Source organism: Antechinus flavipes, chromosome 2 (assembly GCF_016432865.1).
Source record: "Antechinus flavipes isolate AdamAnt ecotype Samford, QLD, Australia chromosome 2, AdamAnt_v2, whole genome shotgun sequence".
NCBI lineage: Eukaryota > Metazoa > Chordata > Mammalia > Dasyuromorphia > Dasyuridae > Antechinus > Antechinus flavipes.
The window spans coordinates 240,942,236-240,964,357 of NC_067399.1; the positions used below are offsets into that span (position 1 = coordinate 240,942,236).

Below are 22,122 nucleotides of genomic sequence, written 5' to 3' on the forward strand. Positions count from 1 at the left end.
ACAGTGGCGGGTGTAAAATAAACAATAAATGATTTTCATTCATTTGTTCATTCATTCATTCATATCTTTACATATGGTGACTTATTGTATCCTCACAATTACTCTCAGAGAGAAGTGATTTTATTATCTCCATTTTATAGATGAAAAAACTGAGGTGATTCACCTAGTGTCACTGGTGGTGACAGCTGGTAAATGTCTGAGCCCATATTTGAACTGTTTTCCCTGATTATAAGTGCAGCACTCTATATATACTTAGCTGCCTGCATCTATCACAACTCTCACTAATTATAAGCTCTTTGGTTGCCTCATCTCTCTTAAGCTCTATTTTCCCTTATGTTTTCCTCTTAAGACTAGCTGACCTCTACATCTTATTATTTTTAAATAGGCAATACAAGTATTATTATTCTTATTATACAGATAAAGGAATTGAGGCTCAGAGGTTAATTGAATCACCCAGGGTTACTTAAGTTTCAAAACTGGAACTCACTCCCTTTTTTGACTTCAAATATAGTGTTTCTTTTATTATTAGGTCAAACTTCTAACATTCCTACCTATGACAATATGATTGGAATGTATTTTGCAAGCTGCCAATTTTGTGCTTGTTCTGGTGGGCTCCAAGTAGTAGATTTCTCTTTCTATCTTTGAACTAATTCATGGTCAGTATTCCCAGTGTGGGCACTGAAAAACTGTTTTGATCAATTGCTGAGGAGTCAGAGGGCAAACACATAAACTGTAAAGAGAAAGTTGTTTATCCATAGTTAAATACACACACAAACTAAGTTAGTTTCTTTTACAAAAAGGACTGTCACAAATATTTTTGCACATGTGGGTTCCTTTCCCTCCTTTAAGATCTTTTTTGGGATATAAGCTCAGTAGAAACACTGCTATATCGATAGCCCTTTGGGCATAGTCCCAAATTGCTCTCCAGAATGGTTGAATCACAACTCCACCAACAATATATTAATGTCTCAGTTTTCTCACATCCCCTCTAACATACATCTTTATCTTTTCCTGGCATTATGGTGCCTATCTGAAAGGTGTCTAGTGTTACCTCAGAGTTGTTTTAATTTGCATTTCTCTGATCAATAATGATTTAGAGCACCTTTTCATATGACTAGAAATGGTTTCAATTTCTTCATCAGAAAGTTGCCTATTCATATCCTTTGATCATTTATCTACTGGAGAATGGCTTGAATTCCTATAAATTTGAGTCAATTCTCTATATATTTTAGAAATAAGATATTTATCAGAACCCTTGAGTATAAAATTATTTTTTCTAGTTTATTGTCTCTCTTCTAATTTTGCTTGCATTGATTTTATTTATACAAAAACTTTAAAACTTAATATAATCAAGATTATGCACTATGTATTCAATAATGTATTTCAGTTCTTCTTTGGCCACAAATTCCTTCCTTCTCCAAAGATCTGAGAGGTACACTATTCTTTATTCTTCTAATTTGCTTATAATATCACTTTTTATGTTTAAATCATGAACCTATTTCAATTTTATCTTCATAAAGGCTGTTAGGTATGTGTCAATGCCTAGTTTCTGGCATACAAATTTCTATTTTTTCCAGCAATTTTTGTCAGTTAATGAGTTCTTATCCCAGAAGCTGGAGTCTTTGGGTTTATCAAATACTAGATTACTATAGTCATAAACTAATGTGTCTTGTGAACCTAGCCTATTCCACTGATTGACTACTTTATTTCTTAGGCAGTACCAAATGATTTTGATGACTGCTGCTTTTATAATGTAGTTTTAGGTCTGTTACAGCTAGGCCACCTTCATTTGCATTTTTTTCATTAATTCTCTTGAAATTCTTGACCTTTTGTTCTTACACATGAATTTTGTTCTTATTTTTTTTTTTCCTAGCTCTGTAAAATAATTTCTTGGAGGCTTGATTGGTATAGTGCTGAATGAGTAGAGTAATGTAGGTAGTGTTGTCATTTTATTTTATTAGCTCATCCTACCCATGAGCACCTGATATTTTTTCCAATTGATTAGAACTGAGTATATCTGTGTGGAAAGTGTTTTGTAATTGTATTCATATAGTTCCTGACTTTGCCTTGACAGGGTGGGCTCTCAAATATTTTATATTATCTACAATTATTTTAAATGGAATTTCTCTTTGTATCTCTTGCTGATATCTTTATTAGTAATATATTAAAATGCTTATAAAATTGGTATCCTGAAACTTTGCTAAAGTTGTGAATTGTTTCTGGTAGATTTTTAGTTGATTTTCTAGTATTCTCTTATTATACCATCATATCATCTGAAGAGTGATCATTTGGTTTTCTCATTATCTACTCAATTCTTTTAATTCATTTTTCTTCTCATTGCTAAAACTAGCATTTCTAGAATAGTATATTGTATTCAATGGTGACAGTGGGCTGCTTTGTTTCACTCCTGATCTTACTGGGAATGGTTCTAGTTTGTCCTCATTACATATGATGCTTACTGATGGCCTTAAATACATGCTACTGATCATTGTAAGGAAAATTATATTTATTCCTATACTTTCTAGTGTTTTTAATAGGAATGGTACTGAATTTTGTCAAATGCTCTTTTTTTTCATCTATTGAGATAATCATATGATTTTTGTTAGTTTACTTATTGATATAGTCATTTATGCTAATAATTTTCCTTATATTGAACCAGCCCTGCATTCCTGGTACAAATCCTACTTGGTCATAGTGTATTATCTTGCATATAACTTGCTGTAATCTCTTTGGTAATATTTTATTTAATATTTTTGCATCAATATTTATTACGGAAATTGGTCTCTAATTTTCTTTCTCTGTTTTGATCCTACCTGATTTGGTATCAGCACCATATCTGTGTCATAAAAGGAACTTGGTAGGATTCCTTTTTTCTATTTTTCCAAATAGTTTGCAAAGTATTAGAATTAATTGTTCTTTAAATGTGTGGTAGAATTCACATGTAAATCCATCTGGCCTTGGAGATTTTTTCTTAGAGAGATGATTAATAGCTTGTTCAATTTCTTTTTCTACAATGGGGCTAATTTATTTCCTCTTTTATTAATCTGGGCAATCTATATTTTTGTAAGTATTCATCTATTTCTTAGATCAGAATTATTGACATATAGTTGGGCAAAATAGCTCCTATTTATTGCTCTAATTTCCTCTTCATACTCCCTTTTCATTTTTGATACTAACAATTTGATTTTTTTCCTTTTCTTTTTCTAATCAAATTAACTATAAGTTTTTCTAATTTTTTTGTTTTTTTTTCATAAAACCAACTATTAGTTTTGTTTATTCATTCAATAGTTTTCTTACTTTCTGTTTTATGAATCTCCCCTTTTATTTTCAGAATTTCAAATTTGGTCTTTATAGGGGTTTATAATTTGTTCTTTTTTCTAGCTTTTTTAGTTGCATGCCCAATTCATTGACTTTCTCTTTATTTTATTCAAATATGAATCTAGAGATATAAAACTTCCCCTAAGAGCTGCTTTGTCTGCATCCCATACATTTTATTATGTTGTCTCATTATTGTCATTCTCTTGGATGAAATTATCAATTGTGTCTTTGATTTGTTGTTTTACCCACTAATTCCTTTCTGTTTCCATTAAATTTTCTCCTAAGGCTTATTGTACCTAACTTTTCTGGAATTCTATTGACTTCTTTGACTTCTTTCGTATTTATTTTGTGGTTCAATTTATTCTGAGAGAGCAAGGTTGAGATCCCCCACCAAGATAGTTTTGCTTTCTAATTCTTACAGTCCTCTTAATGTCGTCTCTAGCAATTTGGATACTATCCACACAGTGCATATATGTTTAATATTGATATTACTTTATTATCTATGGTACCCTTTAGCAAGATATAATTTTCTTTATTTATCTCTTTTAATTAGATCTATTATTGCTTTTGCTAGATTTTGCTCCAGGCATTTTACTTTTACTCTGTATGTATCATTATGCATTAAATGTATTTTTTTGTAAACAACATATTGTAGGATTCTAATTTTTAATCCAGTTTTCTATCCAGTTCTGTTTTATAGGAGAGTTCATCCCATTCACATTCACAGTTAAAATTACTAACTTTATATTTCCAGCTATCTTATTTTTCCCAAGTTATATTTTTTCTTTTTTTCCCCTTACCCTTCTTCTCAGTATGTTATTTATGATTATCACCTCCCTCATACAGCCCTACCCTTTTACAGTTTTTCCTCCTTTCTTATACCTTTCCCTTCCTACTTCTATTCTCCCTTCAATTAATCCCCTCTTTTCCTTTCCCTTTTCTCCTCCTACTTCCCTATAGGGTTAGACAAGTTTCTCTGTGAAACTAAATTAATCTGATATTCAGATATTGCTCATTACCCACTTCTTTCCCTCCATTTTAGTTCATTTTTGCCTTTTCATGAGATGTAATTTATCCCCTTTTAACACCATTTTCCTCTTCTTCCATAGAATTCCCTTTCTACCTCTAGTTTTTATATCATCATAATAAAATCAAATTATACCTGCACTCTCTAAGTATACAAAATACAAATCTCATGAGTTAAATATATCATCTTCCTATATAGAGATATAAACTTTTTAACTTTTAAAAGAAAGTTATTTTTTCTTTTCTTTTTACCTTTTTATGCTTCTCTTGAATTCTGTATTTGAAGATCAAATTTTCTTTTCAACTCTGGTCTTTTCATCAGAAATAAATGAAATTCACCTGTTTCATTGAATGTCCATCTTTTTTTTCTTGAAAGATAATGCTTGATTTTGTTACATAGTTGATTTTTGGCTGTAATCTAAATTCCTTTGCCTTTTAGAATATCAGATTCCAGGCCCTTCAGTCCTTTAAAGTGGAAGCTGTTAAATCCTGGGTAATTCTGATTGTAAACTATGTTTTTTCCATTTCACTAAATCTATTTTAAAGGAGTATTTTTTTTCAGATAATTTCTGTATTCCTTTTCCAAACTCTCTTGCAAAGTTCTCATTTCCTTTTCCTATTTTTCTCCTAACTCTCTTTTAATATCTTTTTTTTTGAATTCTTCTAAGAGAGCCTTGTGAGATTGGGACCAATTCATTTCACCCTTTGGGGTTTCATCTTGAGACAATTTGTCTTTAGGATTCTCAGGGTTTGAGATCTGTTCTCTGTCTCCATGAAAGCTATCTAAGGTCAGAGTTCTTTTTTTGCTTTTTTGCTTATGTTTTTAAGGTTGAGATCTGCTCTTAGTGCATAGGGGAGATTGTTTCAAACTTCCTCTATGGTGACTGTGTAAACTGCCCTGGGCTGGTACTATGACTTCCTTCTGTTGCTGGGTTAGTGTGGCCATGTCTTGTGTTATTCTCGGATTCAGAGACTTACTATTTGCCTTGTGTTTTGCGTTGGATGTCTCATAGCTAACCTGCTGATGCACTGACTCCTGAACCAATACAGAGTAGCCTGTGCTGCTGTATTTTGGCTAAGAGCCTCCCAGCAGAATCCCAGTGTGAGGATGTCACATATACTTTGGGACTCTACCCTATACCTGTGTTCAGCCGCCTCCCCCATTCCTGATTGATACAGACCTTTTCTGATGTTCTTCCAAAATATCTTCTGCTGGAAATTTTCTACACTCCGAATATTTGTGGGTTCTATCACTCCAAAACTAGTTTAGAGACTTGATCTGGTGATAATCTGAGGGATGCCAGGAGGAGCTCAGATAAAGACCTGGCTATTCTCCACCATCTTGACCCCTGCCCCCCTCAATATTATCACTGTTAATAAGCATTTTACATAGTATCTGACAAATGCCAAATACTTTACAGATATTGATGTGTTTACTAAATTCAAGATTCTGTGGGAGAAAGAAGGATAAAGAAGATGAAGACCTAGCACAGACTTTGTATCATATAATGCACTAATGAGAATAAGGCACACATACATATGATGCAGAGTGGAACATAAGTTCATGAGAGAAGTGCAAACTTCTGTGAGAGTTTCCACATCTATAATTTGGAGGATTATGATACATGATGAAAGTTGTAGCTTTTGAGTTGGATCTTGAGGAATTGATACAGTTTCAAAAGGTGAAAATGAGGGTTCTCTACATAGTACAAAATTCATTTAGAGACATATTTTAATTTCTTGTAATCAGATTAGGGATAATATTATCTGATATCTAAGAGAAATAGAGACTTGGTCTTAGGAAGCAAAACCAAAAGAATACAATTGATGATTTTAAAAGGATTTCTAGGGGATCAGAGTCAAATAAAATTATTTTGTGAAATTTTATGATTTTTCATATTGGTTCTCCTAGGATGCAGAGATCACATTTTTAAATGATTGCTGAATCAGCCTTTCAAATTCTTTCTGCCAATTTCTTATTTGTATATAGCAAAATAATTGGACTTGAACTTGAATTTGGTGGGATGTGGGGATGGAGATTTCTAAAGGACAACTGTCACCTCAAAATCTAGACTAACTATGGAGGACTGCTAACACTATAGCTCTTGAGCTTTCACTGGTGTGCTTCTGTCAACACTCAACAGACCTAAATAAATTTTGCCAGAGTTACTGACTAAGATGGCACAATTATAACAGTAGTTAGAAAATGTTTCTTCCTTGCTTCTCTGCCCCCATCTCCCACCCCAACCTGAGGTGGGATTTATTATAAATATACAAAGTATGTGTGAGAAGAGCACAGATGAAGGAAACTGATGTGTCACAGTTACAAATGTGACAAATATGGTCCTGTAGAACCCGAAAGGTTTTCATTTTCTGGAAAGGTTATATCTATAGCTCAACTTTTGATAGGGCTAGCTGTTTTCTGAGGAAAAAATTGGCTTCTTGGCTGTTTGAATGTTCTTTCAGGCTGTTTTTTTTATATCCCTATGTGTTTGGAGTATGTGAGACATTCAGCTCCCATAACTTTACTTTCACCTCTCTTCTCACTTCTACTTCTGGATGAAAGGGGAGTCTTTTAGAGTAAAATAGATCCACTGCTAGGCTAGATATCGTGGTAGATTTGTGGAGGGGAGAAGAGAGTTATCCCTATCTTTACCTCAGTGGGTCTCCTTCTCATAGAAATAGTCCTTCAAATTCCCCAGTTTTCTCTCGATTTAGTTATTTAAAATCCCAATGGGCATTACCTATTTTCAATCAAGCCAATATATTGCTCCTTCTGATTTATTCAGAGAAAGGCACTCACATTTATTAAAGGAATCATCATGTGAAAACACCTTGTTAAGACATTGACATCTCATTAGCTTTGTTGTCTACTCTGCTTTATATATGTGCTGCAATTGTAGTAGGAAGATCAAATCTCTGCTCTCTCGCAAGTAAAATGGAGATAAAGGTGTTTGCATTATTAATGTCACAACTTCTTTACAAGAAAAGCTATATACTAGTACAAGCTACTGTTACTGGGTAGAATCATCTCTTGCTAAGGACAACATAGAGGGGATTCATTTATATATTCAGTAAACATTTATTAAATACCTATGTGTTAGAAACTGTGCTGAGTGCTGGAGATTAAGGCAAATCATCGAATATCTCTTTCTGCTTCTTTCTCCTTTCTCATATATTAATATTAGTGAAATTTGGTATGTCTTGTGTCTGATATGGTCAGGACTGTTATGAATGTACATATAAAAAACTGGCTAAAATGAGCACTAGAAAGGAAAAATGGAAAGGATATCCAACTGATTGAGGATGGGAATGTAAGAGATAGCTAGAGGGTTTTTCTCTAGATTTTATATGTGTATAAGCCCTTTAGGTCTTTCCATCTTAACTAGCATAGCCACATTTGAAAGGGATTCTCTGATCCCCTTTCCCCACAAATACTTAACAATTAGCTTACCTTGTATTAAAGAGACAGTGCTGAATAAAGCCAACTGACACAGCAAATTTTTCTGACAGCACATATTATATATTTGTAATTTCTCACTTCTCCAACAAAGAAAGTGGCATATTTCCTCATTTATTATCTGGAGCCAACATTTGTCACCAGAAATATCTGTTTTTATTTTACTGTACTTTTCATTTATAACATTTTAGTCATTGAATATATTATCTTTCTCTTCACTCTACTTACTTCACTCTACATTGGTTCATACAAATACTCCTACATCCCTTATAATTTCTCATATATATTCTTTCTTACATCACAATGATATTTCATTCCATGCCCATTTCACAGTTTCCTAAGCATTTCCCCACTCAATGTATGATCACTTTGTTTCCAGTTCTTTACTATCACAAAAAGTATTCTTTTAAATGGTACACAAAGAACCTTTCTGTTTTTGACCTCCTTATAATACAGGTTCAGTGATAGATAAAGGATATAGATATGTTAGTGATCTTTGTCACAAAGTTCCACATTGTTTTCCAGAAATTTTGGATCAAGATAGTTCTACCAACACTAGTTCATGTAATGGCATAAGCTTTGAATGTTTGATAATTTCATTATACAAAAGCCAAGTTCTCTCATTCCATCCAGGGGTATTTCCAGTTTTCTTGATCTATATCTTGCCACTGGACCCAGATGTCTCTGAAGGAGAAAGTGAAACTGGTGACTGGTGACTTTGTACTGCCCTCTCTCACTTCAATTCAACTCACTTGCATGTCATGGCATTACCTCCCTGATGTTAGGGTCTCTTTGAGAATGAAGGAGAAACAGCAACAATGATACATGGAGCATCAGTATTTATCTTGTGATGTTAAGTATATTATGATATAATGATGGTTCAATGTGGTATAATGATAGTTCAGTGTCTCCAGTGGATAGCAACACCTATAGGACACAATTTTAAAACTCTACTCAAGGTACCATACTGATCTGTTATTGTATACCTTCTAATAATGCATCACTGCCACCTGACTACAATAATCTTTTGTTGCTTTGAAAATATCATCCTTGCTCAACATTCATATATCTCTGTGTGGTAAAATAGATATGATTTGTGTCTAAGCATGTCAAAATATCTTACTATTTTATACAAAAATGTCAATCAGCATCATTCTCATCATTTTATCATTTCTCCACCCTTAAATGTTTATATAGCATTTTCACATCTATTTTGTCAGTAAATAGCTCATTAGCTATTTGGGTTAAGTTAGTTAGAAGGTTTTATTATACCCTATTACAAATAAAGAAACTGAGATGCAGATGGAAAATCATTTGATAAAAGACATACTATTTCATAATAGAAAAAACATAACTCAAACATCGATCTTCTTATTTCTCGTACAGTATTCTTTCCACTATATGAGAATAGAAAAATTCTTGCTAATGTTATATACTAGAGTAGGTAAAAGAGATCTGGATTTGTAATCAGAGGGCCTGAGTTTAAACTCCAGCATTTTTCACTTGTGAGGTCTATGACATTGTATAAATCATCTCTCATCTTGAATATGAGAAAATTAGATTAATTGGCCTCTAAATTCCACAGGGCTCTAAATCTGTGGTTTTTAATTCTATGGCTATCAGTAATTTAAATAAACATTTCTGAATTTTTGTTGTACATCATAAAACTTTCATTAAAGTCTGGGAAAATTAAAATGGATTAAATAATAAGGCAATATTTTGGTTTATAATACTTCTTTTTGATATAAATGGCAGCTGAAATTATTTAAACTATTTCTTTCTTTAATATTTTCTGTGAAAACCCACCTATGGAATTGGGTATAGAAAGTATTTTAAGGATCATCTAGTCCAATCCATATATTTTATAAATAAATAAATAGTCTTCCAGTGGGCAAATAACATATTTAAAGCCACACATTTGGACCAATGTTTCTGACTTGCTTTTGACTTCTAATGAGATTTTTTTTGTATCTTATATGACCTTCTCACACTTCTAGTTATATGAAGTGTATCAAATGTGCTTAATCATCCTCTAATGTATTAGCAACACTTTTCCTTTGCCAGATATCTGGGATCCATAGCCTACAGAAAATAAAGGTGCGTTTCCCAGTTTCTAGAGACCCTCTCTTGCTACTTACTTTCCTTCCTTTGCTGTTCCACTTGTTTTCTGATATCTCTGGGGAAAAGAAATAGGGGCATTTAGTGACTGAATCATGCTTTAATTTAGTGCCCTTTAGCAGTCCTCTCCAATTCCCATTTAGTTTCTTCCTTGTTTGCTGCTATGGGGTTTCTGGTTCCTGACGGGATCATGTAGATCTCAGTAGTAGTATCTACCAGGAGACTTACACCATTGGCTATGGGTTAGGGAAAAATCAACTAGACATTTTTTTTCCTTCGATTTGTCTAGTTGCTTTGCTTTCCATAGTACAATCCTGAGTAGGTGGTCTGGAGACTAATTGACATGGGCAAGAAAGCAAGAAAGTTAAAACTTTAAAATTTCAAACTATCTCATATTTGGCCAATAGCCCTCAAAATTTCACCACTAACCCTTCATGGAAATTTGTGGAATAGAAAAGCAGGATTATGTTGAAAAGATGTCTTTTAAACCAACATGATGACTGAAAAAGGTTGTACTGTATTTTTATGGTAAGAAAAGATGTTTTGACTTAAAAGGAGTCTTTTGAAAAGTATTAATTAATAAAGTTTAGATGCTAATTTAAAAAATAAAAAAATAAAAAACTAACTTTTAGTTTCTTTAATTGATTCTTTAGTGTAATCTCTCTAGCACAAATATCTTGCTATTTGATCCTATCTTGCTTCTTTTTTTCTTTTCAAAGTCATTTCTATTTCCTCTGCAAAAACCTTACAAGCTATGTCACTGGGTCCAATTGTGATGGATTTAGTATCCTTGATAGAGAAAATGTTGTTGTAATAGGGTTTCTTTTTTTGCAAATATTTTCTTCTGGTTGTCTTCTGTTTCTTATAACTTTCAAAGCTTTCTCTAAACTGGTTTTATCCTCAGTTGCTTTTGTCTGTTTTATAAGATGATATTGTTTTTACTTGTCTTTTCATAAGACTGTATGGATGAAAATTTATCTAACCTATTGTTTGCTATGGCAGCCACCTTTGGCTGTTTGACCAGTAAATCAAATGATTACTCACTTAGCTATTTTCTGGTTTCTTTTGATTTATTTATTGAAGCAATTAATTTATATGAATTTAACTTGTAGATGCTATTGTTGTAGTTGGTGGCAGTGTCATTTCTGTTACCTATTACTCATCTAAAATTTTTTCAATAGCTTGTTTAAATAATTAGGACTTAAGTCTTCTTAACTATCTGCCAGATTACTAATCTTTCTTCTTATTGATTAAAAATATTAATTTTATATGTTATGAGGCAGTGATCAGACAGTTGATTCAGGGATAAATCCTTTGTCCACAAAAAAGCATTTTTCTAGTTGATTTCACTGTTTTGTTATGTTATTTGTTGTTCACTATTTACAGAGCCTATCTTTATTTTTTAGTGAATATTTATCACATAGAGGTGAGAAGTTGCTGTATAATCTACATGTTTTGGGCCCATCTCCTTTCTTGGTGCATAAGTTGAAATTATTTTCATAATAGTTTTTTTTTTCATTTACACATATTTGTCATTAATATCACAATGTGTGTTGACCACACATCTTATGAAATCATATTTCTTGTAGGTTTTGTTTGTGTGATAAAACCTACTTTATCAACCTTTTTGAATCTCAGGACTACTTATGAGACATTCTTCAACTTAGCTGCAAATTCTTTTTAGATTTTGGTTACATTTATAGCACAAATGGCAAAACTGATGAGATTAAGTCATCTGTCAATATATCCATTATGTCATTGCAAATAGATTTCACATTTAGAATATCAATAACCAAAAATAGCTTGGTGATCTAAAATTGTATTTTCAGCACTCTTTGCCCTCTTTCCCTACTAGTCAAACAACATCAGAATAGAGTAAGTGAATAGTCAGTCCAAAGTATAAAGACAGATAGACAATAAAGTGGTATGTATGAAGAATAGTAAAAAAGTCAACATAACCAGATCATAGAGTGGAGCAGAATAAAACATTCAAAATATTGGAAATGTTTGGTATATGAAGAGAATTTAATTGCTCTTTAAATGACAAAATGAGGAACTTATATTTGATGTTAGAAGTAACAAGGAGCCACTAGATCTCTTTGAACATGGGAGAGGATTGACATGGTCATACCAATACTTTAAAAAAAAAAAAACCATCAGGGCAGCTGAGTGAAAGATGGCTTAGAGTTGGGAGACACTTTAATCTGTAGGACACTGAGCAAACTGCTTAACATTTTCTGTGTTGTAGGTAACTCTATAAAACTCTTAAGTTTCAGGAGTTGTCAACTGTAACAATGGAGGAATTTCCTCATCTGGGAGTTTCTTATGTCAATGCTAAAATTAATCAAATGTGCTGACCTTATTTCTTATTATCTTAGAGAAAATATGGACTGTTACTTTTTATCTTTCTAATCTTTTTTTTTTTTGGCTAAGTCTATTCCTTTCATAATATTTTTATTTTAGAAAATACTTCTTTCTATAATGCAGCTTTTATAGCTTTTCATTGTTTCAGTTTAGGTTTCATTTTTGTGAGTACCAATAAGTAGAAATATCAGGAAGGCTCTCTCTAGGTGGTACCTGAAAACAAACTTTGAGAGAAATTAGGGGTTTAAAGAAGTGGAGGTAAATGGGGATTTATTTTACCATTGACTATAATATATATAGAGACATGGGAAGGAACACTGAACAACTAGCTAGTATAGGTATGTGAAGGGAAATTATATAAGATACACTAATAGGAAAAATAGGTAGGAGCTAGATTGTGGAAATATTTTGGGGTCAAATTAAGGACTTTATATTTTTCCTAGAGACAAATAAAAGACTACTGAAGATTTTTAAATAGGTGGGTGATATTGTTAAATCTGATGTTATGGAATATTAATTTGTCAGCTCTGTGGACAGTGGCTTAGAAAGGGGAGAGACAAGAAGTTGAGGGAGCACTTGAAAGGATTTTCTAATAGTCAGTGTGAGAAATAAGGAGGATGTCAAACTTGGTTAATGGCACTATGAATGAAGAGAAGAGGATTGTTCTAAAAAATAGTGTGAAGACTGAAATGACAACATCTGGAAACTAATTGGATGTGGGCTGCAAGGAATAGAAAGGAGTTAAAGATGGCTCTTGAATAACTGAATTATGGTGACTGGTAAAATGAATGCTTTGGAGCAGTAAGCCACTACTACTTGACGTTATCCTTCTCACAATGTTTATAGGATCAGAAATGGGTATGGACTATAGAAAAGTGAAAGTGATCCATTGATTTAGTTAAAATAGACCTTCATAATGAATTACAACAACAAATGTGGATACACTATTCTTTTAAATATGGAGAGTAGGATCTAATTACCAAACTAGAGAGCATTGCATAACTTAAGAAATCAATACTTCTTTGAACATAGGTAATAACCTAAGTACTCTCATGTATTATATAATTGTAATCTTTAAGATTAATTTCTCCTGGATATGGAACATGGCACATTAAAAAAGAAACAGGAGAGGTTAATTCTTCATATAGTAGTAATAAACTTCCTCTGAGTATTTCTAAAGCATTTAAAAAGCTACTTTTATGTATTTGACCTTATGACTAATTATCAGATTTTCTCTCTACTGTATTGTTTTCTCGTTTCTATGAATGGAAAAAGTAGTCCCCTATCTATTGTTCAATCTTTTCATAATTAATCATGAAATAGCTTCCCCTTCCCCTCCCAATAAAAACTTGATTAAAATATGACTATTCATTGAATACGTGGTGAATCTGAGAAACATGCTTTGTTTCTTCAGCAGAAAGTTTTATTTTAAGAAAGAAAGTGGATTTTTAAGAGGTGTAAGAGGCAGCTATATAGTGCGATTTCTAGAATTGTAAGAAGGCCTTTGATCACTAAATTATCTTTCCTACATGTTCATTAGTTGCTGACATTTCATTAGAGAGTAATTACTTTGTTTCCTATTCTTCCTCCCCATCCCCCCATATCTCTTCAATAAAATTCACATTACCCTGTTGAAATAAAGCACATTAAATCTTGTCAGTCATTTGTTTCTCAGTAAAATTAATTCATCATATGTTTCCCAGGGATCATATTTCTTCTGCATTGCAGTCACAATAAAAGGGCATTTCTTCCTTCCCTTCCCAATTTCTCATTTCTTTTTTACCCTTCCTTCCTTTCTCTTCTTCTCTTACAATTTTTTCCCCAAAGTTCTGTTTTTATTTTCTCAAACTTTATTAGTTCTTTACTAAGCTTCCAAAAGTGTAATTTCTAATTCTGTTGTAGAAATCATTTGTTGACTTGCTGCTAAACTGAGAAAATTCCAAGTAAATAAATTCTTGATAGGTTCAGCTGTTACTTGGCACTAGAAAAACTTGTAAACCTTCCAGATGATTCTTTTTCAAGGAAAGCAGCCAAAAAAGGCAGGATTTTGATGTCAAGCAAAGCAGTTCTTAAAGGTTATAAAATATATTTTTAATGGAGAATAGAATGGTCTTTAGTAGGTTGATGAACTGGATCAGAGAATGTAGTATACCTAGAAGTCAAAACTGAAGTATTCCTTAAAATCATTGATAATCTAGTGTCAAGCCATCAACATTTTCATTCCTAGGTGTTGTTTTAGTCTTTGCTGTATTAAACATAAGAAAGCGGGGGCACTTGGAAATCATGTGATATAAAACATATATTTGCTTTTCTTCTCTTTTTAGGGTTAGATTTGAATGCTACTTTTGTTAATTGATCAAACTAAGATTTATAGGTAAAGAAATTGATATTTCAGCCTGACTTTTCTTTTTGTGTTACTGCATACAGTGGTTGGTACTGAATTTGGTCATTGAGGGTTGGTTGCCTTTCATCTAATCCTCTAACAAGGCTTTGATAGTATTTATAGAATCTTAGGACTGCAGACATTTTAAATGCTCCATTTCCATTCAATTTTCTTATACTAGACTAAATAATAAAGTCAGTTCAGGATCTCACAAACTGGTAGTTTAGAACCTTAGAGATCATTGGATTTGGATGTAAAAGGCAATTAGTTAAGAGATTGTTTAGTGGATTTCCTCCCTTCCATTTTACAAATAATGTAACAATCTCAGAAACTGGAAGAGACTTGCCCATTAGTATCACAGAACCCATATTCAGTTCCATGTTTTCTGTCTTTGTAGGATTTTAGATTTAGGATTGAAAAAGATTTTAAAGATCTTAGAACTTAACTCCATTATTTTATCAATTTTATTTTATCAATTTTATCATTTTTTTATTTTTTTTCATCAATTATTTTATCAATTAGGAAAAACAAAAACAAAACTTAAAGCCATGAATGGTTAAACAGGTTCACTGATTTTAAAACGTCCTTTTTTTTCTGGTTTTCATATTCAGTGATCCTGCAATTAACTTCGAGTCTAGTGCTTATTTTTTAATAGAATCATGTTTGTTCATATCCAGCATGCTGCCTACTACACTATGTTATCTCTACTTATTCCAAAACACTCATTGTACAGGTTGAGCTCTTGCCGGTACATTGTCACTTGTTTGGTATGACTTCTTTTGCCTTATCATTGAGTTGAATATAAGGAAAATACTAATGTAAGCAGATTAAAATCCTTCTTAATATGCAGAAGTTTGCCAGGGAATTTTCAGTTCAAAATTAGTTTTAAAATGACTTTTTAATTCAATCTAGATTCTAGTCTCAGATCTGATACTTACTAATTGTCTTTTCTCAGGCAAATCTCTAGCTTTATGAGTCTCATTCAGAAATTTGTAAAAGGAAAGTAGGTGGATAAAAATATTTATAATATTATGTCCAATTCTAAATCTTATAATCTTTAAGGTTTTCTTCAATGACTAAGGCATATCTTGCTTGGGTAGCTTTTTTTTCCTTTTTTGCTTGCCCTTTCTTTGAAGTGCTTATGCTACATCCTTATCCTAGCTTCATCAATGTTGCATTATAACTCAGTTTTTTGATTGACTTTATCTATCAAAACTGGTATAATGTTATTGGTACTTAAATTTATTATCCATGATAAAAGATGTCAGGCACCATTCATTCTAAAAGTGTTCTTTCTTGAGCAGACACCATAATATAAAGGGGAGAGTACTCAATTTGAATCTAAAAGACCTGGGTTAGAATTTTCATCCTGTTATTTATTTCCTTTTTAAATTTGGTCAAGTCATTTCTTCTTTCTTAACCTCAGTATGCCTCCTCTTTAAAATAAGGAGTTATTTTATCTACTTCTATACTTTAATTTTAAAGAGGAGGCATAGTGAAGTCTCTTTCAGATCTAAATTAAATGAATTACTTATTTTATTTTCATCATTGTAACTTGTGGGGTGATTCCTTAAAATGAAACTTAGAAACTGTTAATAATTTATGAATCTCCTCATGACTTATTTCTTCTAGTTTTCTTGTAATGAAAAGAAAATGATTTGTTAGCACATGGCATTGGAAAGGTTACCCTAAGTAAGCAGCAAGAATTAAATTACTGACTTAGTTTGTGCTGGCAAGTTCTCAGAATAGTATTTCGCACAATGCTGTTCTAAAATGATCTCTGGACAGTCTGGTGTTGTTTGTTGGGCAGAATGCTATCAGCATTCCCAGATGGACAGTATGTCATGATCACAGAATTAATTTGTGCCTTTCTTGAATATGAAACAGAATTAAGGGGAAACTTTTATTAGTTGGAGATTTGGAGGGTAGAAATGATCCTATAACACTCTCCTGTTGATTATGAATAGCACAACTCAAAAATAGAAATTCTGGTTTTAGTTTTTATTTTAAAACAATTGAAACATTATATTTTATATATTTTGAATATACGTGAAACAATAGTAATTTACGTGGTTGGCTTCTGACATTGAAAAGGATTTGAATTCTGCTTCACTGGTTCATTTTGATTTATTCCCTCTCCTACTCTGGGACTATGGAAGGGCAGGTTTATCATGCAGTAGATATGAATTTACAGGATTAGAAAGGGAAGGGACTTTAGAGATGTTTTGTCTATTCAAATGGGCTCATTTTACAAATGATGAAACTCAGTCTCAAAGAGAGAAAGGAACTCACCCATGGTAACATAGCTAGTAAGTCAGAATCAATATTTGAACTAATTTCTTCTGACTTCAAATTCTTCCTCATGCCATATGTCTGTTAGATAGCAAGCATGAGATTAGCATTGAGTAAACCTCCATAGGTATTCCTTTCCTTTTGTCTTTTATTTCCATTCCCATTATAACATGCAGTGGAGAGCATTATCACATTATTTTTCTTCATCACCATCATCTTTGCCACCACCACCACCATCATGGATAGTGTGATAGACTTTAAATCAAGGAGAACTGGGTTCAAATATTTTCTCTGAAATTTATTAGCTATGTGTCCCTGGCAAGTCAATTAACTTCTCATGTCTCATGCAACTCCCTGGGACTTCTCTGCTAAATCATAGACAGGTTACTTCATGATATCCATTGGCAGAGGTTATTTCAAATTTGTTTCCCATATTTAAAAAATTGCAGACTTTTCATGAATTCATGTAATAAAAACATCAAATAGACACACATATGCATATACAATGTTATTGTTCAGTTGTTTCAATTATGTCCAACTATTTTTGAATCCAATTTGGGTTATTCTTGGCAAAGATACTAAAATGAATTCCTTCTCCAGATCATTGTATAGATGAGAAAATCAAAATCAAAAGGGTTAAGTGACTTGCCCATAGTCATAGAGCCAGTGTCCTAAGGTCTGATTTGAACTCAGGTCCTTCTAACTGCAAGGCCAGCACTTTATTCACTGCATCACTTAGCTTCCCATCCATATTCCAATACTTGCATTAAAATGGGTTGACATTGCTTTCAAGAAAGAAGAGCTCAGTCTACCCATGCCTTTAAGGTTGAGAAACACATTTCTCAAATAACCCTGTGAGGTATTATAATTCAGAAAGACTGAATCCAATTAATATACTTTACTACTGTATACTACTAAATACTTTAATTAGGTAAGTAAAGTAATTGTTGTTAATCACATCTAAAATGGGAATAATGATTCTTCCATTAGACCTGTTATAAGGAACATTTATTAACAGTTATAACCTTTTATATAATATTCTTATTATTTGAAAATTTCCATGATTTGCAATCAAGAAGAATTGGATTTATGTCCTACTTGTGACACATACTAGCTATGTTATCCTGGGCAGATCATCTCTTTCAGCATTCTAGGAATTTTCTAGGAATATAAATTACAGACTAGTTGTTTTAGCATTGGCATAAGAAGTTTCTATGCCAAAGGAGACTTTTCCGCCATGTATAAGTGCATGTGTGTAAAGGGTGAATGTGTAGACATACATACATTGATAGGATCAATCCTTTAAAATATGAGATTATTCAATATTGTCTTGCATTTGTGACATTTGAGTTGCTTATAATAAAGGGACTTATGACTCATTCTAAATTATTACTAATAATTTCCCTTTTTCTGTTTTCACACGTTTCCTTTAAACTTATCAAAAATGTTTCTTTCCTATCAACGTGAAGAAATTGGACAATTTTGCCTCTAAAACTCCCTTTAATTTTTTTTTTTTTAGTGTGCGGGCTACTGAATTCCATTTATGTCTATGTGAATAATTAGAGATAAACTTAACACAGAAAATAATATAATGCAAAGGCCATTAATAGTGGTGTTAGTCAAAGTGTCTAATTCTTGTCTTTATTTCCAGATTTATCAAAGATGCTGGCTAGTGTTCAAGAAAGCTTCAAGCAAAGGTCCAAAAAGATTGGAGAAATTTTCAGATGAGCGGGCAGCGTATTTTAGGTGTTACCACAAGGTAAAGTTTGATTTGCTTCAATAAACTTAGAGTTTAAAACTTCAAACTAACCCCTCGCTAATATAAAAAAAATAACAACAGAAGAAATGACTTTAATAGATGTTTGGGGTAATGAGGTTGAAGACAACAAATCAATAAGCATTTATTTAGCACTCATCATCATATTCTAGGGCCTGTACTTCTGAGAATATAAAAAAATAAAGCTGTGCCCTCAGTGAGTTTACATTCATTTGAAAGGAAGCAACATGTACAAAGAAAGTTAAATATAACATATATATATATATATATATATATATTTTTTTTTTTTTTTTTAAGGTGGCTGGTGGTATAGCAGGTTGAACACTGGGCCTAAAGTAAGAAAGATGTGTTAGAATTTAATCTCAGCTACTTACTAATTGTGCAACTCTAGACTAGTAACTTTACTTTTGTCTAAAAAATGGGGATAATACTAATACCTACTTCCTAGAGTTCTATAAAGATCAAATAAGTTAATATTTGTAATTTTTGTTGCAAATCTTTAAGTCTGATATTGTTACCCATCATTGTCATCATTATATATCATTATCATAAGATAAGGTCAGTCTTCTAGCAATAGATATCCATTCTATTCAGAGAAATATAGTAGAGAGGCAGGGTAAAGAGATCACAATACTGGGAAGATGGGGCTGAGATGAATGGAAGAGAGCTGGACAGAAAACAAAACCAACAGTTCAGAATCACTGGGATTCTGAATGGAACCATAGCAAAATAGCAATGATAATATTGATGTTAGAGATCTGTATGTTGGGGGTGGGGTGAGAAGGAGAACCAAGTTGAGGATACATTCAAAAACAGGACACATGAATCTTCAAAGATAGATTCAGTACAATCTTAGGCCATATTTGAAGTAGCTCCCTGGTCAATTTTGCCCTATGTCTTATTTTGATAGTAAATAGATTACTTGGAAGGAAGAAGGGGGAAAGAGAGGAACCAGGAAAATCTTTAATCCATATCTCATAGCTGTAGTACAAGTGGAAGGGAATTGTGGAGTCCCTGGTTAAGCCAAATGATCTAGGAACGTGTTGGTGAATATCTGGCGTCTAGTGATAGAATTATGCTTTTCAAGTGACTGTGGCTAGCAAGGATCTGAATAACCTGAGATTGAAATCATCTTCTGAAACTCATTTCTATAGGTTGATACGTGAAGATTGATTTTTTGACTCAAAATTGGAGCTTGAGTTTTCCTAATAATGTGAATAAATTTTTTTAGATAGGCTTATATGCATAGGATTGTTCTATTTTCTTTAACTATGGAACCATGGTGTACAACTAAACACATGGAACCACCATGGGATCAGCTTACCATTTAGAGCCATCAAATGGTAATTAGATTATACTGTGCACTCTATGAGTGAATCATAGAATCCAAGATTTGCCTCCAAGAGAATGTGTAAATTCCTTAGTGTGACAATTAAAAGCCTTTGCAATCTGGCTCCAACGAACCTTTCCAGACTTAGTTCCTTTTTATACTCCCTGTTGTCTCCAAACTGATTGACTGGCTATTCCTGGAACTCAAAATTCCATTCTGTGTCTCCATGCTTTGCATAAGTTATTTCTCATGCTTGGAATGCAAACACACCCATGTCTCACCCATCAGAAAAAAGCCAACAATATCTTTCTATTAGATATCAATTTATATTTCTTCTCTCCTTCTTAGCACAACTCTTTGAGAAAAATGGCTATGCTAGTTATCTCAGATTCCTCTCCTCTTATTCTTGCCTAATTCCTCTGACTTTAATATCATCATTCAACTGAAACTGCTTTCTCCTTGGTTACCAATGATGTCTTAATTAACCAATCTAATAGTCTTTTCTCAATCTTCCCAGTCTCTCTGCAGCAGTTGGCAATGATGATTGCATTCTTCTTCTGGGTATTCTCTCTGACACTGCTGTTTCCTTGTTCTTCCCCTTCCTGTCTGATAGCTTCTTCTCATTCTCTTTCATGGACTCATTATCTATGCTCCATCCCTACTCATAGGTGTGCCCCCATAATTTGGCATAGGCCCGCTTCCTAGTTCCATCAGTACTATTTCATTTAGATATCTCATAAATTTCTATAGATATCTCATAAAAATCTTTATGCAGATGATTCTCAGATACAAAAATCCCACCCTCCACACTCTCTTCTGAGCTGCTGTTTGAAATCAGCAACTGCCTTTTGTCCATCTTAAACTGGTTATCTTGCAGGAATTCAAAGTTGAACATATCCAAAACAAAACTCTTTCCCCTAAAATTATCCCCCTCCTTTTCTTTCCTATTATTGTTGATTGCACTATCATTCTCCTAGCCAATTAGGCTCACAACCATGATGCTATCCTTAATTCTTCATTCTCATATGACTTTTCTAATCTAGTGACAAATCTTATTTCTACCTTTACAACATCTTTTATATATAACCTTGTCTCTCTGTATACAGCCACTGTTCAAGCTTTCATCACTTTTCACCTAAACTATTGTAAAAGTTGTCTTACCTCAGTTCTCTCCACAATTGTCTCCCCTCCATCCTGTTGCCAAAGTGATTTTCCTAAAGTGTATATCTGTAATACCATTTCCCTATTATATAAATTCTAGTGGTATTCTATTCCCTGTGGGATGAAATAAAAAATTCCTTTGAAGGGCTATTTAAGATCTTTATAACTTAAACTGTTCCCATCTTTTCAAGAATCTTATTTCTTGGTACTCTCCACATATTTAATGATCTAGCTGCATTGTCTTACTTGTTGTTCCTCACACATGATGTATCATTTCCAATCTCAGGCTCTTTGCAGTGGCTGGTTTCCCACACCTGGAATCTTCTTCTCTTCTTCATCTCTTTATTTGCCTGGCTTCCTTTATGACTTGGTTCAAATCCATCTTCTTCAGGGGTACTTTCCAAGCCCTCATGCTGTCCCTTCTAAGATTACTCTTTATTAATTTGTATGTATGTTGTATGTGTATAATTATCCACATAATTATTGCCTCCTCCATTAGAATAAGAGCTCCTGAAATATTAGAATTTTTTTTTGTCTCTATAATTTTAGTGCTAAACATAATAATTGGCACATACATAGTAAATACTTGATAAATTTTTGTTGATGGATTCCTTCTTTGGTGATACATCTTTGAAACCTCACTGATTTCTATCAAGGCTTATCTAAGGTGCCACTTCCCATGGGGGATCTTTTCAATTTTGCAAAGTTTGTTGAATGACTACTAGCCAAAATGTTGGGGAAGTTTGATTTCTGAGAGCCTGTTTTCTTTTTGTAACATTTGATTGTCATAATTGTTTGTGTACTTTTTTCATATCTTATATTTGGTTAAATTTGTACATCTTATTTTCTCAAGCTCCTTGCATAATAGATATTATTTTTGATTGCATTTGAAA

The 22,122-nt window shown here is 32.8% G+C and overlaps 1 protein-coding gene across 1 annotated transcript in view; it reads left to right on the forward strand.

Moving 5' to 3' along the window:
• DOK5 (docking protein 5) overlaps window positions 1-22,122 on the forward strand; it is a 145,196-nt gene that overhangs the window by 42,607 nt on the left and 80,467 nt on the right. The window contains exon 2 of the mRNA XM_051976618.1: window positions 18,613-18,720. Coding sequence (XP_051832578.1) covers window positions 18,613-18,720 — 108 coding nt within the window. The remainder of the gene's footprint in view (window positions 1-18,612; window positions 18,721-22,122) is intronic.